We start from the raw sequence: 17,897 nt of genomic DNA, 5'->3' as shown, positions 1-17,897 counted from the left end.
AGTATGAATTCACACTCCAGACCTGCATGGATACTGCCTTATGGGTCAGATTCCCAGGGGAGGTGTTTCCCTGCCTTTACCTATTGCCAAGGTTGAAACACAAGTTCTCCTGCTGTCACTTTCCATGTGGCATATGCTTATTATACTGAGGCTCTAGCCCTTTGGGTTCCACCTGTATATGAACTGATGCTACATAAAATAACAGAATAGGCCCTAACCAGTTTGGCTCAGTGGATAGAGCGTCAGCCTGCGGACTCAAGGGTCCCAGGTTCGATTCCGGTCAAGGGCATGTACCTTAGTTGCAGGCACAACCCCAGTAGGGACTGTACAGGACACAGCTGATCGATGTTTCTCTCTCATTGATGTTTCTAACTCTCTATCCCTCTCCCTTCCTCTCTGTAAAAAATCAATAAAATATATATATATATTTTAAAATAACAGAATAGCAATACTTCCTACAATTAATCACATCCTAAACTTGAGAAATATGATACTTTTGAAAGATTATTAGCAACAACATTATAATGAGATATGGGATATACCCTGGGTAGAAGGGAGAGGGCATTATGGGAGTCAAGTCCAATATGCAGAACTTAGGTGAATCTGATCATTTTAGTTCACTAAAAGTGTAAAGAAATCAAGATATTTTTTAAATGGAGTGTTTTAATTAGTAGGTACAGAAAGAATTTTGTCCCCTAGAGAAGATGGTGTTCAACTTTTTATTATAAGAATAAGCAAGAGAAGTGGGCCTACATAGTCCTATTTAAAGATCCATTTTATATGTGGAAGCATTTCTTCAGACGATAAGTTACTGGGATGTATCTTTGAAAGAACAACCTCCCCTGGAAAATTGGAAATTAGTTTTGTCTGAGATTAAGAGTTGATTTAAGACTATAACCTGAAGGCCTAAGGTTCTTTCCAGCTTGCCCATTTCTTAAAAGTTCATTTATTCAACAAATTTAACCAGCATCTACCACATGACAAGCACTGTGCTAGGCTCTGGATTGTCAGTGAATCGGAAAGAGAGGATATTTGCCCTTATGTGATCCTTAGTCAAAATAGTAAGGTAGAAAAAAAAGGGAAGGAAGGAAAGTAAGAAGGAATATAAGAAAGACATCAAATAATCAGATTATAGATTTTTAAAACATGCAGTGAACTAATCAAAGAGTGTGCTGATAAAGGTGAGGAGGGCAAATTTGCTTTAAATATGGTGGTCAGGAGTGCATCTCTGAGGAGGTTCCATCTAGGCTGAGACGGGAGGGATGAGAAATGGCCTTCCCGGGTGAGGGCCGGGATAGTAGAGGCTTTTGGATGTCCTGAGGTGGCAATGACTGTAGGAAATATAAGGCTCCTGTGGTTGGAGCTCAGCTAAGCCAGGGGAGATTGCGATAAGAGAAGCTGTTGAAGGTGGGTCAGGCCATAACGTGGGGAATTGCAAGTTGTGATGAGGAATTAGGATTTTATTCCAAGGGCATAGAGAAGGGGTCGAGGATCTTAAAGAAGGGAATGGGTGTCCACATCATGTTTAAAAGTAGAGGCCTGATGCACGAAAATCGTGTAAGAGTAGGCCTTCCTGTGCTCTGTACTAATCCGTGCGGGTGCCCGATGACCGTGATGCTTTATCTCACAGGCTTATTGGCCAGGTGAGGGGCACACGTGGCGTCACACATTGTCGTGGTGCTCCGCCTCTTCCCTCATGGCTTGATTTGGACTGAAGGTAACAGTAGGCCTCCCTTCCTCCAGCTGCTGGCACCAGCTTCCCTCTGGCACCTGGGACCTGGGCTGGCTTCCCTCCAGCCCTGGCTTTGTCTGGAAGGATGTCCGGAAGGACGTCTGGTCTAATTAGCATATTACGCTTTTATTATTATAGATTATTTCTCTGTCTGTAATTGGTCTGGTGAGTAGAAGAGAGCAGTTAAAGAGTAGAGCCAGGTGGGCTAGTGGGAAGGCTTCAATAGTGGTCCAGGTGAGAGGGCTTCCTGTGGCCTTATGGGGACTGCTGCCCGGAGATGGGTGACAGGTACATAGATTTGGGATATAATTTGGTGGTAGAATTGATAAAACTATTCTGAGACCAAATATAATCCTTCAGTTTCTTCCCCTACCCTTCTCTGCTTCCAAATAGACAAGCAACTAAGGTCTTTCAGTCTCCCTCTTCAGATTAGCAGGTGCAGGAGGAAACTTAAAATGAAAATTAACCAGGATTTAAAATGAATTTAATCATTAGTAGAGAATTGTTTTGTTCTCCTTAATTAAATTTTTTTTCTCTCTGCATGTGTCTTGCAAATGTTTATCTATTAGTGTTGCTTTTTATTTGCTTAATTAAAATTGTTCCTTTTAAGCAATAAAAAAAAAAAATTGTTCCTTGCTCTTGGAAGTGGCTGGTAAATATTTTTATAATATTTAAGAAGAAGATTTTTTTTCTAAATATCAATGTTTTTGTTATGTAACTTTATTCCATTTTAGGAACTCCTGCTTTAATTACCATTTTCATACTAATGCTTTTAGTGAATTTAATAGCTGATTTTGTATTGTGACATTTTTTATGGAAATGCTCATCAAAAAGTAAAAGGAGTATTGTTTATGTCTCCCCCCTTCCCTCCTTACCCCTTTCTTTTTTTTCATTTATCTTTTCTGGTATCTAAATGATTTTCTTCCTTGTTGCTTCTTCCTACGCAAATGTTTCCTCTGGCTGCATGCGACATCAGTGAAAGATTTCTACATTAGTCTCTCGGTAAGCAAGAACTGAAATAAAGGAGATAACAGGGTGTGAGTCATAATTGTTAAAGTTCCTTAAATGTAATAATGTAATCACGTATAATTTATGCTTAGTAGTACTTTTCACCTCAGATCAACTCATGAAGTGGGAGATACATATATATATAGATACATAGATATATATATATATGTGGATATATATATATATATATATATCAACCATTGAAACATCTTTCTCAAAGATAATTTTTTTGTTCAAAGGTTAAAACTGGCAAGTTGGGGATTGACATTTTTGGAGGAAGAAACTCTAATAATATGTTACTATTTTATCATCATAAAGTTCTGTTTAAATTTGGTCTTCGGCGAACATGGGGGCCATGTAAATTTCATTCGACAGACTTTCCCAACTAGTAGAGTAGCTGGTTAAAAAAAGTCATGAGGCCAAGAAAGAATGCATGTTTCCATTTGAGCAGGGCTTGAACCACTCTGTACATGCGAATGGAACAAACATCCAAAGAAAATTAGTATAACATTTAAATGGTCCATGTTTTTGTAGATTAAAGACCTCAAAATATGAATTCTATATGGAAGTTCTTTTATCACAATTATGAACTCCTTTCCATAAGGCAGTGGTCTAAGTTCTGCAGGGCGTTGTGATTAAGAGGATAAAAACAGATTTAAAGCTTAATTATAATCTGTCCTATTTCCCTACTAATATTACCTTGATTCTATATTTTCAAAGATCCTTTCTTTACTTTAAATTTGGTCCCCATGATCTTATCTCCACATTTGTCTTTTTGAGCAAAATAGTCTGTTGTGTTCCTTTCAAATGAAGATGAAGTTACAGACAGCATCTCCTTTCACTTTAACATCAGATATTCACTGCTCCCCAAGGGTTTAAAAAGTATGAGAATTAACGTTTGGGAGAGAGCTTTAAATCATTAGAACTGAAGGGAGAAAATCTTATCAGCTGACACCAACATTATTTTTGTTTTTTATTTGCTTCCTTGCTGTTGCCCTCTTTTGTATAATTTGAAGTACTATGTAATACTCTTTACATTTAAATAAACTGTATGGTTTATCTTATTTCCATAGTGATTATTTTTAAAATAATCAGTTGAAATTTGCTGTACTTTCTGTGAGAAGTATTCATGGGTATTCTCCAAGTTTGGCTAATATAATAGAGACCTTTGTGCTGTGAACAGGTTACAAGGTCCTCAGTGTGCTGAGATTTTTATTTTCTCAGTCCTTGAGGCCTGGGGTGGGTGACCCGAGCCACCAGGCCAGAGCCCCTTCTTCAAGCAGCAGGCAGCCATGACATGACCATGTTGGGAGCGGTGACTGAGGAACTAGGATGTAGGCAATGTGTAGAAAGAGTAAGAAAGGGGACACTGATACATAATGAGGGATTATTATATACTAGAGGCCCGGTGCACAAAAATTTGTGCACTCGGTGGGAGAGGGGGCTCCCTCAGCCTGGCCTGTGCCCTCTCACAGTCTGGGACCCCTCAGGGGATGACCACCTGCTGGCTTAGACCCGCTCCCCGGGGGGTTGGCCCCAAGCTGGCAATCAGACATCCCTCTGGCAGCCCGGCAGCCCTCGGGGGATGTCCACTTGCCAGTAGGGAGCAGGCCTAAACTGCAGTCGGACATCCTTAGCGCTGCTGAGGAGGCAGGAGAGGCTCCCACCACCACTGCTGTACTGGCAGCCATCAGCCTGGCTTGTGGCTGAGCAGAGCTCCTCCCATGTGAGAGTGCCCTCACCACCAGAGGGCAGCTCCTGCATTGAGCGTCTGCCCCCTGGTGGTCAGTGTGTGTCATAGTGACCAGTCATTCCCAGTCCTTCTGGTGTTAGGGTCAGTTTGCATATTACCCTTTTACTATATAGGATAGAGGCCTGGTGCATGGGTGGAGGCCCGCTGGTTTGCCCTGAAGGGTGTCCCGGATCAGGGTGGGGGTCCCGCTTGGGTGCCTGGCCAGCCTGAATGAGGGGATGAGGGCCGTTTTCAGGCTGGCGGGTGACTGAAGCTCCCAACCTCTCCTTTTTTTCTTTTTTTCTTTTTATGCTGGACTTTATTTACCTTCTATAGCTGTCACTGGAACTGAGAGCCGGCTTTAGCTCTGAGGTTCGGCTCCAGCTCTGAGACCTCGGCTGCTGAAAGCAGGTATATGGGTTTGTTTGGCTTCTATAATTGAAACACTGTTGCAACTCCAGCTCTGAGGCCCGGCTGGCTGAAAGCAGGTTTCTGGGGTTTGTTTAGCTTCTATAATTGCAACATTATTTCTTAGAGTGCAGCTCAGAGCTGGGTGGTGGCAGGCGGAGAACCTTGGCTTCCTCCATCACTGGAGCAAGCAAGCCTCATGTTGGCTTCAGCTGCCTGGCTGCCCGCTGCCATCTTGGTTAGCAGTTAATTTGCATATCACCCTGATTAGCCAATGGGAAGTGTGTCAAAGGTACGGTTAATTACCATGTTTGTCTATTATTAGATAGGATTTTTAAGCCTGGTCATTTTTTCAGGTCAGTGATTTTTTAAAATAAATGTCAATGGAAATAAGATAAACTACATAGTTTATTTAAATGTAAAATGTATTACATAACAATTCACGGCTCTCAAAATGCTCCTACACCTATGTCCAACAAACTCAAAAGAGACTGGGGGCTTTGCTAGAAATAAATGACTAAGATTTATTCCTGGTTCTTATAGTATGCAAACTAGAAACACAGCGAAGCAAAACCCCAGAAGTGTTCTGATGAGGAAAGAAAAGTTAAGAGTTCTTATAATAAAAATCACATCCTTGAGAATAATCAGTCCTGCATTCTTAGCCCCACGATTGGCCCAGAACTGTTACCAGTCAGATGTCAGGTGATCTGGATGATGGATGCTACGTGGCGTGGAGGATAGGCACCAGGAGGTCTGGTCTTGTCCCGAGTTCTTTGGTGGATAGTCAGAGGGTTATCTGCAGTTAAGTAAATGTCTGGGCATTGAAGCAAGACTGGAAAGTTCAAAAGTTTTCGTTTCCCGGCTCGTTAAGGCAGGAATAGAAACACTTCATGCTTCAGCCTACGGGCTTTGAATGTTTTAGCAGCTTGACCATAGTGACTCCATTTTATTTCTTCACCCTTTTCCTCACTTTTTTCTTTCAGTCGGTTCTTCTAGTAGACACACAGGGATGCAGGATGGGGTGCAGACTGTCTCCAGAGCTTCTGTAATATTCAGAGACTTAAAGGACTTCCTTATGTTGAACACCGTCTAGCGTTATATCTTCAGATTATTAATACATTTTAAAAGCATGCAGATTGTAAGGGAAAGTACAGTGTTCATCGTGTCTGTTTTGTTTTGTGTATGAAACAATGCCAGTGTTAGAAGTTTGCTAACTATTATTCCACTTATTTCACTGTTGCTTAGGCCAACAGAGAAGGGGCTTTTAGAAGACTTCCCCCACCAACTAATCTCTGTAAGACTCAGTTTCCTCTTCTACAAAAAGAGATTAAATAGTTCTAACATCCTAGGGTCAATGTATGGATAAAAAGAGAAAATATGTGTAAAACACCTACCATGGGGCTGGGCACATTCTAAATCGTCAACAAGCATCATGCTGTATTGACCCATTTCACATGTTTATGAGTATATGTGATCATTTTTGTTACTCCTCCCAGGTACAACAAAAATTTAGAAGAAGCTAAGAGAATTGGGATAAGGAAAGCTGTTACGGCCAACATCTCTATGGGCGCCGCTTTCCTGCTGATCTATGCTTCGTATGCTCTGGCATTCTGGTATGGGACCTCATTGGTCCTTTCAGGAAAATATTCTATTGGAAAAGTACTCACTGTAAGTGATATTATATTAAGAAAAGAATCACTGTTTAAAATGCCAATGAGATTGCAGTGTGGTCTTGGCTTGACTATTGGAGAATATATCTTGAGGAAGGAATGAATAACACAGACGTGCACCATTAGGTTAAAAAGGAAATTAGATGTATTCAACAACCAGTTTTGTCTTTTTTGTAACCCCCCCTTGAAAAGTCTATCCTGTGGCCTACGTTATACTAACATCACCCGTCTCTATAGCATAAACTTTTCATTAGTTGAGATTATTTCTTTGTGCCATACACTGTGCTAAGCACTTTATTTTTATTTTCTGATTTACTATTCATAACAATAAATGGCAAAATACACTTGAACTTCTTTTCAGGATCTTTTGAATGACAGCTAATACACCAAACGAATTTTTGGAAGCACAGCGTGCCATTCTTCCTAAAAGAATGTGCTGTTTGGAGTTTCTCTGCCATATAGATCTTTGTGCAAGTATAGACGGCTTGCCATTTGATGCTATCCTTTTGTATTTAAAGACAACGAACTATTCACTAACCAAGCTCAATCTGCATCTTTTTAAAAAAATGTTTTTATTGATTTCATAGAGAGGAAGGGAGAGGGAGAGAGAGAGAGAAACATAAATTGACTGTCTCCTGCATACCCCCTACTGGGAATCGAGTCCACAACGGGGCCATGTGCCCTGACCGAGAATTGAACTGACAGCCTCCTGGTGCCTGGGACGATGCTCAATCAAATGAGCCACACAGACTGGCGGGGCTCAGTCTGCATTTTGATCTAATAAAGTACATATTGTTAGATGTGTCACTTGGTCCCTTTTTGACAGGCTAAGTAAAAGTACCTATATTCAGTAAATGACAGACCCAACTATTTGGTTGAGTCCCTTAAAAACAGTTCCCGTTCTCAGGAAACAGGTTGGTAGTGTGGATCTGATAATTGTGTCTCTTGTTTTTTCAGACTGTCGCCTCACCCACAATGTATAGGGCTCTTCAGTTAAGAATGGTTTTAACCAAAAAGCTTTTATTAGGATAGTGATACTGTGGGTGAGCCTAGGTTGGCAAGAGAAGTGTTCTGCTTGCTTGTGATGTAGATAGGCAGCTTTAAATCCAGTATTCACTGAACACAGATCTGCCTTTCCAACTGGAACCATCAAGAGTAGGAGCAAGCACAGGATTTGATATCAGACCGACGTGTTTCAAATTCCGGCCTACAACTTTTAGCTGTAAGATTTGGGGCGGCCAAATACAGACTTTTCAAGCCTTCATACCTCTTTTGCCAAATATAAATGGCAGTATTGTTGTAAGGACTAATTGATAAAATAAATATAGAATCACTTAGCAAAATTCCTTGTATGTAAATTCTTGGGGACTAAAATTACTGTGTGTTTTAGAAAGAAAGGACTAGTAACATTAGTTCTCTTTAACCCAGATGAGAAACGAAGTCAAAGCCAGGTCTTTATCCATAAGACACTGATTTGGGCAAAATAAAACACTGTTTATCAGACCTCAAAGAGAACACAGTTTGGTGGGGGGGGGTGGGGGGGAAGACAACCTGGTAAAGAGTAATGCCTTAGGTGTGTGTGCTTTATAATTTACAAGATATTTTTATATATACTGTTTCATTTGATACCCCAGCTCTAAGGTTGCTGGGTATGGAAAATAAAATCTTGCCTGTTTTTGCAAATGAAGAAATTGAAACCCAGAAACTCTAGAAGAATTGACTGGAGACATATAGCCAATTAGTGCTTAGCCCAGGATTCAGACCTAGGCCTTGTGTGTCTCCTACTAGGGTTTATTTCCTCTATCCTCTGCTGATGATCTTAACCAAAATTCTTGGCCATTCAAGAAATATTAAAATGTTCTATTCTACTAGTAATAGTCTGGTCCTATAGAATTTACACACTGAGCAAGTAAGACTAACCCTGCATTCTAAGTTGAAAAGTACTTAAACTTTTAAATATTTAAAAATATTTTTAAAGATATTTATAACACCCAATATTTATATGTTGCCTTGCCATTTTAAAATTTAATAAGTTGTATTAAGAAAAAAGAGTATAAAAAATTGTCTAAACGGTACCTCAGTAACTTGACGATTTTCCTTCACATTCCTCAGGTCTTCTTCTCTGTGTTAATTGGGGCTTTTAGTATTGGACAGGCATCGCCAAGCATTGAAGCATTTGCAAATGCAAGAGGAGCAGCATATGAAATCTTCAAGATAATTGATAATGTAAGTCTCCGCTGGCTATTTACCCAGATATTTAAAAGTTTTTCTAGTGACAAAGTAGATTTCTTTACCACTTGTTCCAGCTCTCCACAAATGTCACTCAAAGTAGTTGTTGTAACCTAGTTAAATCTTCTGGTATTTTATTCTGTTTAGAAGCCAAGCATCGACAGCTATTCGAAGAATGGGCACAAACCAGATAATATTCAGGGAAATTTGGAATTCACCAATGTTCACTTCAGTTACCCATCTCGAAAAGAAGTTAAGGTACAATGACAAATGACTAATCAATGATTCAGTGACGTATTGAATAAAGAATTTCTCATACTTTCCGTTAGAGACTTTAAAAGACTGTGAATATTTAGACCTCATTTTGAATTCCTTTGTCCATTCATAGTCCTGTGCATTGCTCTTAAGTTTGTTTCTCGTTCGTCCTGCCAGATCTTGAAGGGCCTCAGCCTGCAGGTTCGGAGCGGGCAGACGGTGGCCCTGGTTGGGAACAGCGGCTGTGGGAAAAGCACGACGGTGCAGCTGATGCAGCGGCTGTACGACCCGACGGAGGGCATGGTGAGAGGGCGCTGGCTGGGCTAGATGCTGCAGCCATCGCAGTACCATTGCAGACCACACGCCACAGTGCCACCGCGAATAAAATTCACACTTTTCGTTTCAGGTCAGTATTGATGGACAGGACATCAGGACCATGAACGTAAGGTATCTGCGGGAAATTACTGGTGTGGTGAGTCAGGAGCCTGTGCTGTTTGCCACCACAATAGCCGAAAACATTCGCTATGGCCGTGAAAATGTCACCATGGATGAGATTGAGAAAGCTGTCAAGGAAGCCAATGCCTATGACTTTATCATGAAACTGCCTAATGTAAGTCCTTCTTTCTTAAAAAAATGTTTTTTTATTGATTTTTTACAGAGAGGATTAGAAAGTTTGAAACATTGATGCGAGAGAAACATCAATTAGCTGCCTCCTGCACACCCCCTATGGGGATGTGCCCGCAACCAAGGTACATGCCCTTGACCGGAATCGAACCTGGGACTCTTCAGTCCGCAGGCCAACACTCTATCCACTGAGCCAAACCGGTTAGGGCGTAAGTCCTTCTTGATCTTTGTCATGCTAGAGGTTCAGAGAATAGAATGCTGACCTAATGCTTAACAAGTTAGGAAACTGTGATCTGGAGGAATCTTCTAAGTAGGGAAATCCAGACGACTTCAGATTTTAAAGCTGTAGCAGCCAGTCATATTTTTGAAAAGGAAGGTTGGTTATTGATAAGTTTTAAGGAACTGGATTGTATTACCTGTGAGGCTGGCATGGTCTAGGGCAGTGGTTCTCAACCTTCCTAATGACGCGACCCTTTAATACAGTTCTTCATGTTGTGGTGACCCCCAATTTCATTGTTACAAATTGAACATAATTAAAGCATAGTGATTAATCACAAAAACTATGTAATTATATATATGTGTTTTCTGACGGTCTTAGGTGACCCCTGTGAAAGGGTCGTTCGACCCCCGAAGGGGTCACGACCCACAGGTTGAGAACCATTGGTCTAGGGCAGTGGTCAGCAAACCACGGCTCACAAGCCACATGCGGCTCTTTGGCCGCTTGAGTGTGGCTCTTCCACAAAATACCATGTGCGGGCACACATGTACAGTGCGAAGATGACTTAAAGCTTTAAGTAAAGTTTATTAAGTTAATTTTAGGGAACGTTGTGGAGTGAAAGAAGATGTAGTGTTGAGGATTGAGAAAGGTATGTTGAGATGGTTTGGATATATAGAGAGGATGAACGAAAGGAAATAGATGAAACAAGTACACAAGACGAGTGTGGATAGGAGAGTTGGAAGGGGTCGCCCTCAGCGAACGTACCTCAATCAGATTGAGGACGTTTTTAGCAAAGGCCAGCTTAGGAGTACCCTAATTAAGTTAATAACAATGTACCTCCCTATATAGTTTAAGTTTAAAAAATTTGGCTCTCAAAAGAAATTTCAATCATTGTACTGTTGATATTTGGCTCTGTTGACTAATGAGTTTGCCGACCACTGGTCTGGGGGATTCCTTCCCATCTTAAAACGGGAGCTGAGATAGCTTGTGCTTCTGCTAAATCATCCTGTGTTTTCTGCTGTAGAAATTTGACACCCTGGTTGGAGAGAGAGGGGCGCAGCTGAGTGGCGGACAGAAACAGAGAATCGCCATCGCTCGGGCCCTGGTTCGCAACCCCAAGATCCTGCTGCTGGATGAGGCCACGTCTGCCTTGGACACTGAAAGTGAAGCAGTGGTTCAGGCAGCTCTGGATAAGGTCTGTGAGTCTCAATTCAAACAACCCTGATAAGTGTAAGATCATCTCACCATAAGTTATTCTTAGTATTTTTATTTATTTATTTCTTTTGAGAGAGTGCAAGGTAGAGAGAGAGAAAAAGAAGCATCAGTTTGTTGTTTCACTTATTTATGCATTCATTGGTTGATTCTCTTATGACAAACTTGGCGTATCAACACGATGCTCTAATTAACTAAGCTACCTGGCCAGGGCCTTAGTATTATTTTTTTTTTTTAAGTAAATTTTCAATCACTTCTAAAGTGATTCCTTCCACTATCAAAATAAAATAATCAGGCCTCTGGATCTGTTTGTTTCGTTTCTATTTATTTATTTTTTTAAATAGAAATGAATAAACTCCCATTAAAAGGTACTTGCACATTTTTAAAATTAAACAATGAGAAATACAGACTGAAAGGAAAATGGGTCTTTATTGTAATCTTGAAAATGTAGTTTTAGAGAAAACCTGTTATTGAGGTTTTGTGAGTTTTTACTTTTGTCGACAAGAGGGAAATATGATCCGAAGGTTCACGTTTAATTTCCAAGATGTTAAAGGCTTAATGAAGACTCCATGCGAAATGAGAAACCTCTTATCCCCCAGAGAGAGACCATGAAATGTCCTTGACTAGCAACAGGATTTTAACTTCCTCCAATTCTTCAGTTGGTGTGACTCATTCACCAAAGAGGATTTGAGTGCTTCTTCTGTGCCAGGCACTAGGTGCTGTGTCCCTGGCATACAACGTAACCAGGCCAGCTCCGTGAGGACGAGGAATGTGGAGACCTTTTAACCCAAAAGCACTCTGAGTGGAAGTGTCACAGTAGAATTCAAAGATGAACTTGTATTTGTCCCAACTCTTCCTCTCTCTAATAATAAAACAACACTGCATGTTCCTTTAAACATCCTGTCATTGTGCTTAATAGATTGTTGAGGGAGGAAAAAGGTTATAAAAATTGTGTGGTGTTTTCCGCCTTCGCTCTGCTTATCTGTAATTTCACATCTGTGCTTTCTTATTATTCTACAATAGTATTAACTTATAAATAAAAACTATTTTAAAAGGTTGCATTTAAAAATACTTTCTGCTGCCCTGACTGGTGTGGATCAGTTGGTTGGGCATCTTCCCATGCACTGAAAGGTTGCTGGTTCGATTCCCAGTCAGGACACATGCCCAGGGTGCGGGCCCAATCCCCCATAGACGGCTTGCAGGAGGCAGCTGATAGATGTTTCCCTTTCACACCGATATTTCTCTCTTTCCTGCTCCCTTCCTCTCTCTCTAAAAATCAACAAAAAAGTATTAAAAAATTTAAAAACACGTTTTTGTTATCCTTTTCTTGAAAACATCCAAAGCATTGAGCCATTGTCTTCTCTACTTTTTGGTGCCACTACCTAATTTTCCTACATGTATTTTTCTCCTTAGAGTTTTCCACTTTTTCTCATATTGATCTTGATATCTTTTTTGGTAATTTGTTTTGAAATTTTTATTGCCAGTTCCAGAAGGAAAATATAGAGTACCAAATATCATAAGCATTGGAAAAGTTACAAAACCTAAAGAAATCTCATACAAGTTCTGGTTATCTGGCTGTGTTTAGTATTAAAATAACAATGAGATTGACATTAAAATTATCTATAGCTCTTCAGTGTTTCCATAGTGCTTCACCTATGCAAAGTATCATTTACTTAGAACTTCCTGTGTGTATGTCACAATGCTTCATGTGCATTATTTTATTTAGTATCACACTTATTCTAAAAAAAATGAGTACTATTATCATCCCCATTTTATGTTTGAATAAATTGATCCTCACGCAGGTTAACAGATTTGGATAAAACACTGGAATTCATAAATGGAAGAACTAAGATATGAGGTGAAATCAATGTGACGCTGAAGTCTGTCTGGACTGTGCTGCCTCCTAGTTACTGTCTGTCTTGATCCTCCAGAAATCCTGTGAAATTGCTAGTGTGCACCAGTGTGGCACCCTGGCCTGTGTCTGCTCTGATTGGCCAATGCCTGGGCTGTAGAGTTTTTTACTTTGAATAAGCCCTTAAACTGTAAACTTAGGGGTGTACATAATATTAACATGTGACTATCATATTTATACTTATCTTTATTATAAGTATAAAGCATCATTTAAGCCAGTATCAATTGACTGTATATTTACTAAAGCCAGAGACTACATTATATAGCTTGGATGGTTTTACAATGTGCAAGGCATTGATACTCAGTAAACACAAGTTGAATGAATAAATTTTTGCCTAAAATTGTTCATGTGTTCAAAAGACAAATTTTCCTCTCTTTAGGCCAGAAAAGGCCGGACCACCATCGTGATAGCACATCGGTTGTCTACAGTTCGTAATGCTGATGTCATCGCTGGTTTTGATGATGGAGTCATTGTAGAGAAAGGAAATCATGATGAACTCATGAAAGAGAAAGGCATTTACTTCAAACTTGTCACAATGCAGGTACAGTCTACCTCCAGATTTTCCTAAAGTACCTCAGGTATACACTGATTTTGCTGTGCTTAGTACTATAAGTAAAGGTAAGTTGATTTGATTATCTTGAGAAGTGAGGGGGAAAAAAATACTTGAGGGATTTAGGATAAGACCACTGTTTTAGATATCTTATTTCTCTTTAAAGGAGGGAAAATAAAGAAGGCTTATTAGAGAAAGTTAAAGAAAAGTCTAAAAAGGTTTAAATGTGGCTGTTGAGCAGAATAATGGTTAATCTGAATTGAAGTGTTTATAAGCAGAAAATGCATTCCAGATTCTGAAGACTTAATACAAAAGAAGGCAAAATATTTCAATAAATATCTGCACTGATTACATGCTAAAATGCTAATGTCTTCAATACATTAGGTTAAATAAAATATGTAATTAAAATTGATATTAGTGGCCAAGAGACATATGAAAAATGCTCAAAGTCACTGATCATCAGAGAGATGTAAATTAAAACGACAATGAGGTATCACCTCACAGCTATAAGAATGGCTACCATCAACAAATCAACAAATGACAAGTGCTGGTGAGGATGTGGAGAGAAGGGAACCTTAGTACACTGCTGGTGGGAATGCAGGCTGGTGCAGCCATTATGGAAAAGAGTATGGAGTTTCCCCCCAAAATTAAATATGGAACTGCCATTTGACCCAGTGATCCCACTTCTAGGACTATATCCTAAGAAACCTGAAGCACCAATCAGAAAGAATGTATGACCCCTATGTTCATAGCAGCACAATTTACAATAGCTAAATCTGGAAACAGCCCAAGTGCCCATTAGTAGATGAGTGGATAAAAAAAAAAGCTATGGTACATTTATAGCATGGAATACTATGCAGCGTAAAAAACAAGAATCTCTTACCCTTTGAGACAGTATCAAGGGTCCTGGAGAGTATCATGCTAAGTGAAATAGGTCAGTCAGAGAAAGACAAGTATCAAATGAATGCACTCATACGTGGAATCTAAATAACAAAATAAACTTATGAACAGAGTGGATCCAGAGACATGGAAGCATGGAACAGAGTGTGGAATCTCAGAGGGAAGGTAGGGGAGAGTGGGTGGGGGATTGGGAGGTAATTAATCAAAGACCTTATATGCATATGTGCATAACCCATGGACACAGACAATAGGGTGCTGAAGGCCTGGGGCAGGAGGATGGGGGCGGGTTTGAGGGGGTGATTGGGGGAAAAGGGGGATATATGTAAGACTTTCAACAATAAAGAATTATTAAAATCAAAATATGAAAAAATAAATTCACACAAAAAGATTGTTAGTACTTGTCTCACATTTTTTAATGTGGCCACTGAGAAAATTTAAAATGACAGCTATGGCTCACAGTATGGCTTATACCATGTTTTTGTTGACAGCACTGGTCCAAAGCAAACATGATTGAGCCAAAAACACCCACAAAACAGATGACTAGATCAGCTATGTGGAGTGATGCCATGCCATTTTAGCATATTTAGTGGGAATACTTCTTATTTAGTGGTTTTAATTTTCAAATATATTATAAAAAACGAAATAGCGGTTTAACTTTGCCCTTTCCTGTATGTTTACTCAGATTGCCATTTTCCTGGATACCTGATATTCAGTGATTAATTTTAATGGGTTAACTGAGCCTAACCAGCTTATGCATATATCTTGTTTATTTTAGACAAGAGGAAATGAAATTGAATTAGAAAATGAAACAAGTGAATCCAAAAGTGAAACGGATGCCTTGGAAATGTCTCCAAAAGACTCAGGATCCAGTCTAGTAAGAAGAAGATCATCTCGCAAGAGTATCCGTGCACCACAAAGCCAAGACAGAAAGCTTAGTGAAAAAGAGGCCTTGGTACGGAGGGCTAGGGCTGGGGTAGGAGTGGGAACAAGAAAGGATTACCCAGAATCCTCCTGTCATATCCCCCAGAGTGTTCCACAAACCAAAATCTCAACATGTTAGACTTGGGCTAGAATTTATGAATGATAATTTATAGGTCAAGAATTATAGAATTATAATGTATAATGTGAAGAGAAATATTATTATAGGGCTTCAAATATAAACATTTCTATTCTTGTATCCCTACTTGCAAATATTCTTGTCATGTTTGTGGAAATATCATTTAGTTCTTTAAAAATAGAGGAGTAACAACCAGTCAGTGCTTTTTTAAGTATTTATATTTTTTATTTTAGAGAAAGAGAAAGGGAAAGATGGAAACATCTTTGAGAGAAACAATCTGCTGTCTTCTGCATGCCCAACTAGGGATTGAGCCCACAAGCTAGGCATGTGCCCTGACTTAGAATCGAACCAGTGACCTCTTGGTGCATGGGTCCACGCTCAACCAACTGAGCAACACGGGCCGGGCATGCTTTTTTTTAAAAAAAAAAAGCTAAAGAACCATCAATTGATTAGGAAATAAGAATTAGATACATTCATTAAAATTTTTTTTGTATATGGAAGAACTGTTCATCATTAAATCAATTAAGTATCAATTCTTTTTCTTACTAGCCTGTTGAACTATTTTGTGTTTTCCAGGATGAAGATTTACCTCCAGTTAGCTTTTGGAGGATTCTAAAGCTGAATATCACCGAATGGCCTTATTTTGTGGTGGGTATATTTTGTGCCATTATAAATGGAGGCCTGCAACCAGCATTTTCAGTGATATTTTCAAAGATCATAGGGGTGAGTGTTTATGTTTACTTCTGGATTTACTTGTGAGTCCTGACTAAAGAATGAACTGTTTATATTTGTAATCCTATATAATAAAAGGCTAATATGCAAATCTACCGGACGTCCAAATGACCAGTCGCTATGATGTGCACTGACCACCATGGGGCAGATGCTCAACGCAGGAACTTCCCTCTGGTGGTCAGTGTGCTTCCACAAGGGGAGCACCACTCAGCCAGTAGCCGGGCTCATGGCTGGCAAGCACAGCAGTAGTGGCGGGAACCTCTCCCACCTCCACAGCAGTGCTAAGGATGTCCAACTACTGTCAGTCGAAATTCCCCCGAGGCCTCCCAGACTGCAAGAGGGCACAAATTTCATGCACTGAGCCTCTAGGTGTATATAAAAGCCACAAAGAACATGTCCCTTTTTATGAAACTAAGCAGCTTGAAGATGTAAGAATAGAAGTCTGGTAGTCGCTTTCTCTAGGGCCCAGGAGACCAGATCCCTGAAGTAGTCAATGAAACTGACTAGGTGACTGAACCTTACCTGCCATCACTAGGCTCTGAGTAAACGTCATGAGCTGTCCTATCACCACCAGGCAGAGAGAGTCCCTCGTGTATTTGTCAGAGGGAACTCTTCTCTGACATATGCACTTATCAAGACGTGAGCAGGCCTAGCTTGCTGCCTCCATAAGAAGTCCATCTCGTTTATTAAGATGCAAACAAATGGAGCAGCTTCCGAAAGATTGCAATTGTTATACGTTGGTTGCACTTGCTTTTAATGACGGCATTTTCAACAAAAAAGGTACAATCCAGGCAGGAATGCTTTCTTTTCAGTGACAGATATTCAGACCTCAAACTGAGGATACCCTGGCCCTAACTTCTGGAAATACTATGGAAAAAGAAATTGATCACTACATAAAACATAAGCCAAACACTAACTTTTGATTATGTCAAAAACTGCCATAAATATTCAGACCTACCCATGCCTGGCTAACTTATTTCAGGTTGCCATTCATATGCTTAATGTATTCATTCAAGAAATATTTTTCCAGTGTCTGCTTTGTGCCAGCTACTGTTCTAGGGGCTGAAAAGGTAGCAAGAAGGAAAACAGGGTCTCATTGCATGGAGCATATGTTCTAGGTCAGGAGTTTAGCAAATTTTTTTTCTATAAAGGATACGATAGTAAATTTTTCAGGCTCTGTAGGCCATATGGTCTCTGTGGCAAATACTCAACCTTGCCATTGTAGTGCAAAAGTTGTCATGTTAAAACGTTATATAAACATTGGCTGGTGGCCTATATTTTGCCAATTCCTTTTCTAACATTGGTCTTGCAGGCAGAGAGGGAGATAGTGGTATCATTAGAGGGGAAAAAAAAGGAGTTGGATTAGTTAGAAATGGGTTTTTGCTGTGTACAACAAAAACTCAATTTAAGCATTTTTTGTTTCTCTTACTTCTTGCATAACAATAGGTTTAAAAGCAAGTGGTCCCGCCCTAACCAGTTTGGCTCAGTGGATAGAGCGTCGGCCTGCGGACTGAAGGGTCCCAGGTTCGATTCCAGTCAAGGGCATGTACCTTGGTTGCAGGCACATCCCCAGTAGGGGGTGTGCAAGAGGCAGCTGATCAATGTTTCTCTCTCATCAATGTTCCTAACTCTCTATCCCTCTCCCTTCCTTTCTGCCGG

At 40.0% G+C, this 17,897-nt stretch overlaps 1 protein-coding gene across 1 annotated transcript in view; it reads left to right on the top strand.

Annotated features, from left to right (window-relative positions):
* ABCB1 (ATP binding cassette subfamily B member 1) overlaps positions 1-17,897 on the top strand; it is an 80,206-nt gene that overhangs the window by 35,813 nt on the left and 26,496 nt on the right. Inside the window, exons 9-17 of the mRNA XM_081102568.1 lie at positions 6,377-6,548; positions 8,663-8,776; positions 8,927-9,037; positions 9,212-9,337; positions 9,441-9,644; positions 10,900-11,070; positions 13,379-13,540; positions 15,225-15,401; positions 16,083-16,229. Coding sequence (XP_080958694.1) covers positions 6,377-6,548; positions 8,663-8,776; positions 8,927-9,037; positions 9,212-9,337; positions 9,441-9,644; positions 10,900-11,070; positions 13,379-13,540; positions 15,225-15,401; positions 16,083-16,229 — 1,384 coding nt within the window. The remainder of the gene's footprint in view (positions 1-6,376; positions 6,549-8,662; positions 8,777-8,926; positions 9,038-9,211; positions 9,338-9,440; positions 9,645-10,899; positions 11,071-13,378; positions 13,541-15,224; positions 15,402-16,082; positions 16,230-17,897) is intronic.

This window comes from Myotis nattereri (genome assembly GCF_964212035.1).
Source record: "Myotis nattereri genome assembly, chromosome: 11".
Lineage (NCBI taxonomy): Eukaryota > Metazoa > Chordata > Mammalia > Chiroptera > Vespertilionidae > Myotis > Myotis nattereri.
This window is presented reverse-complemented; position numbering and strand designations above follow the sequence as displayed.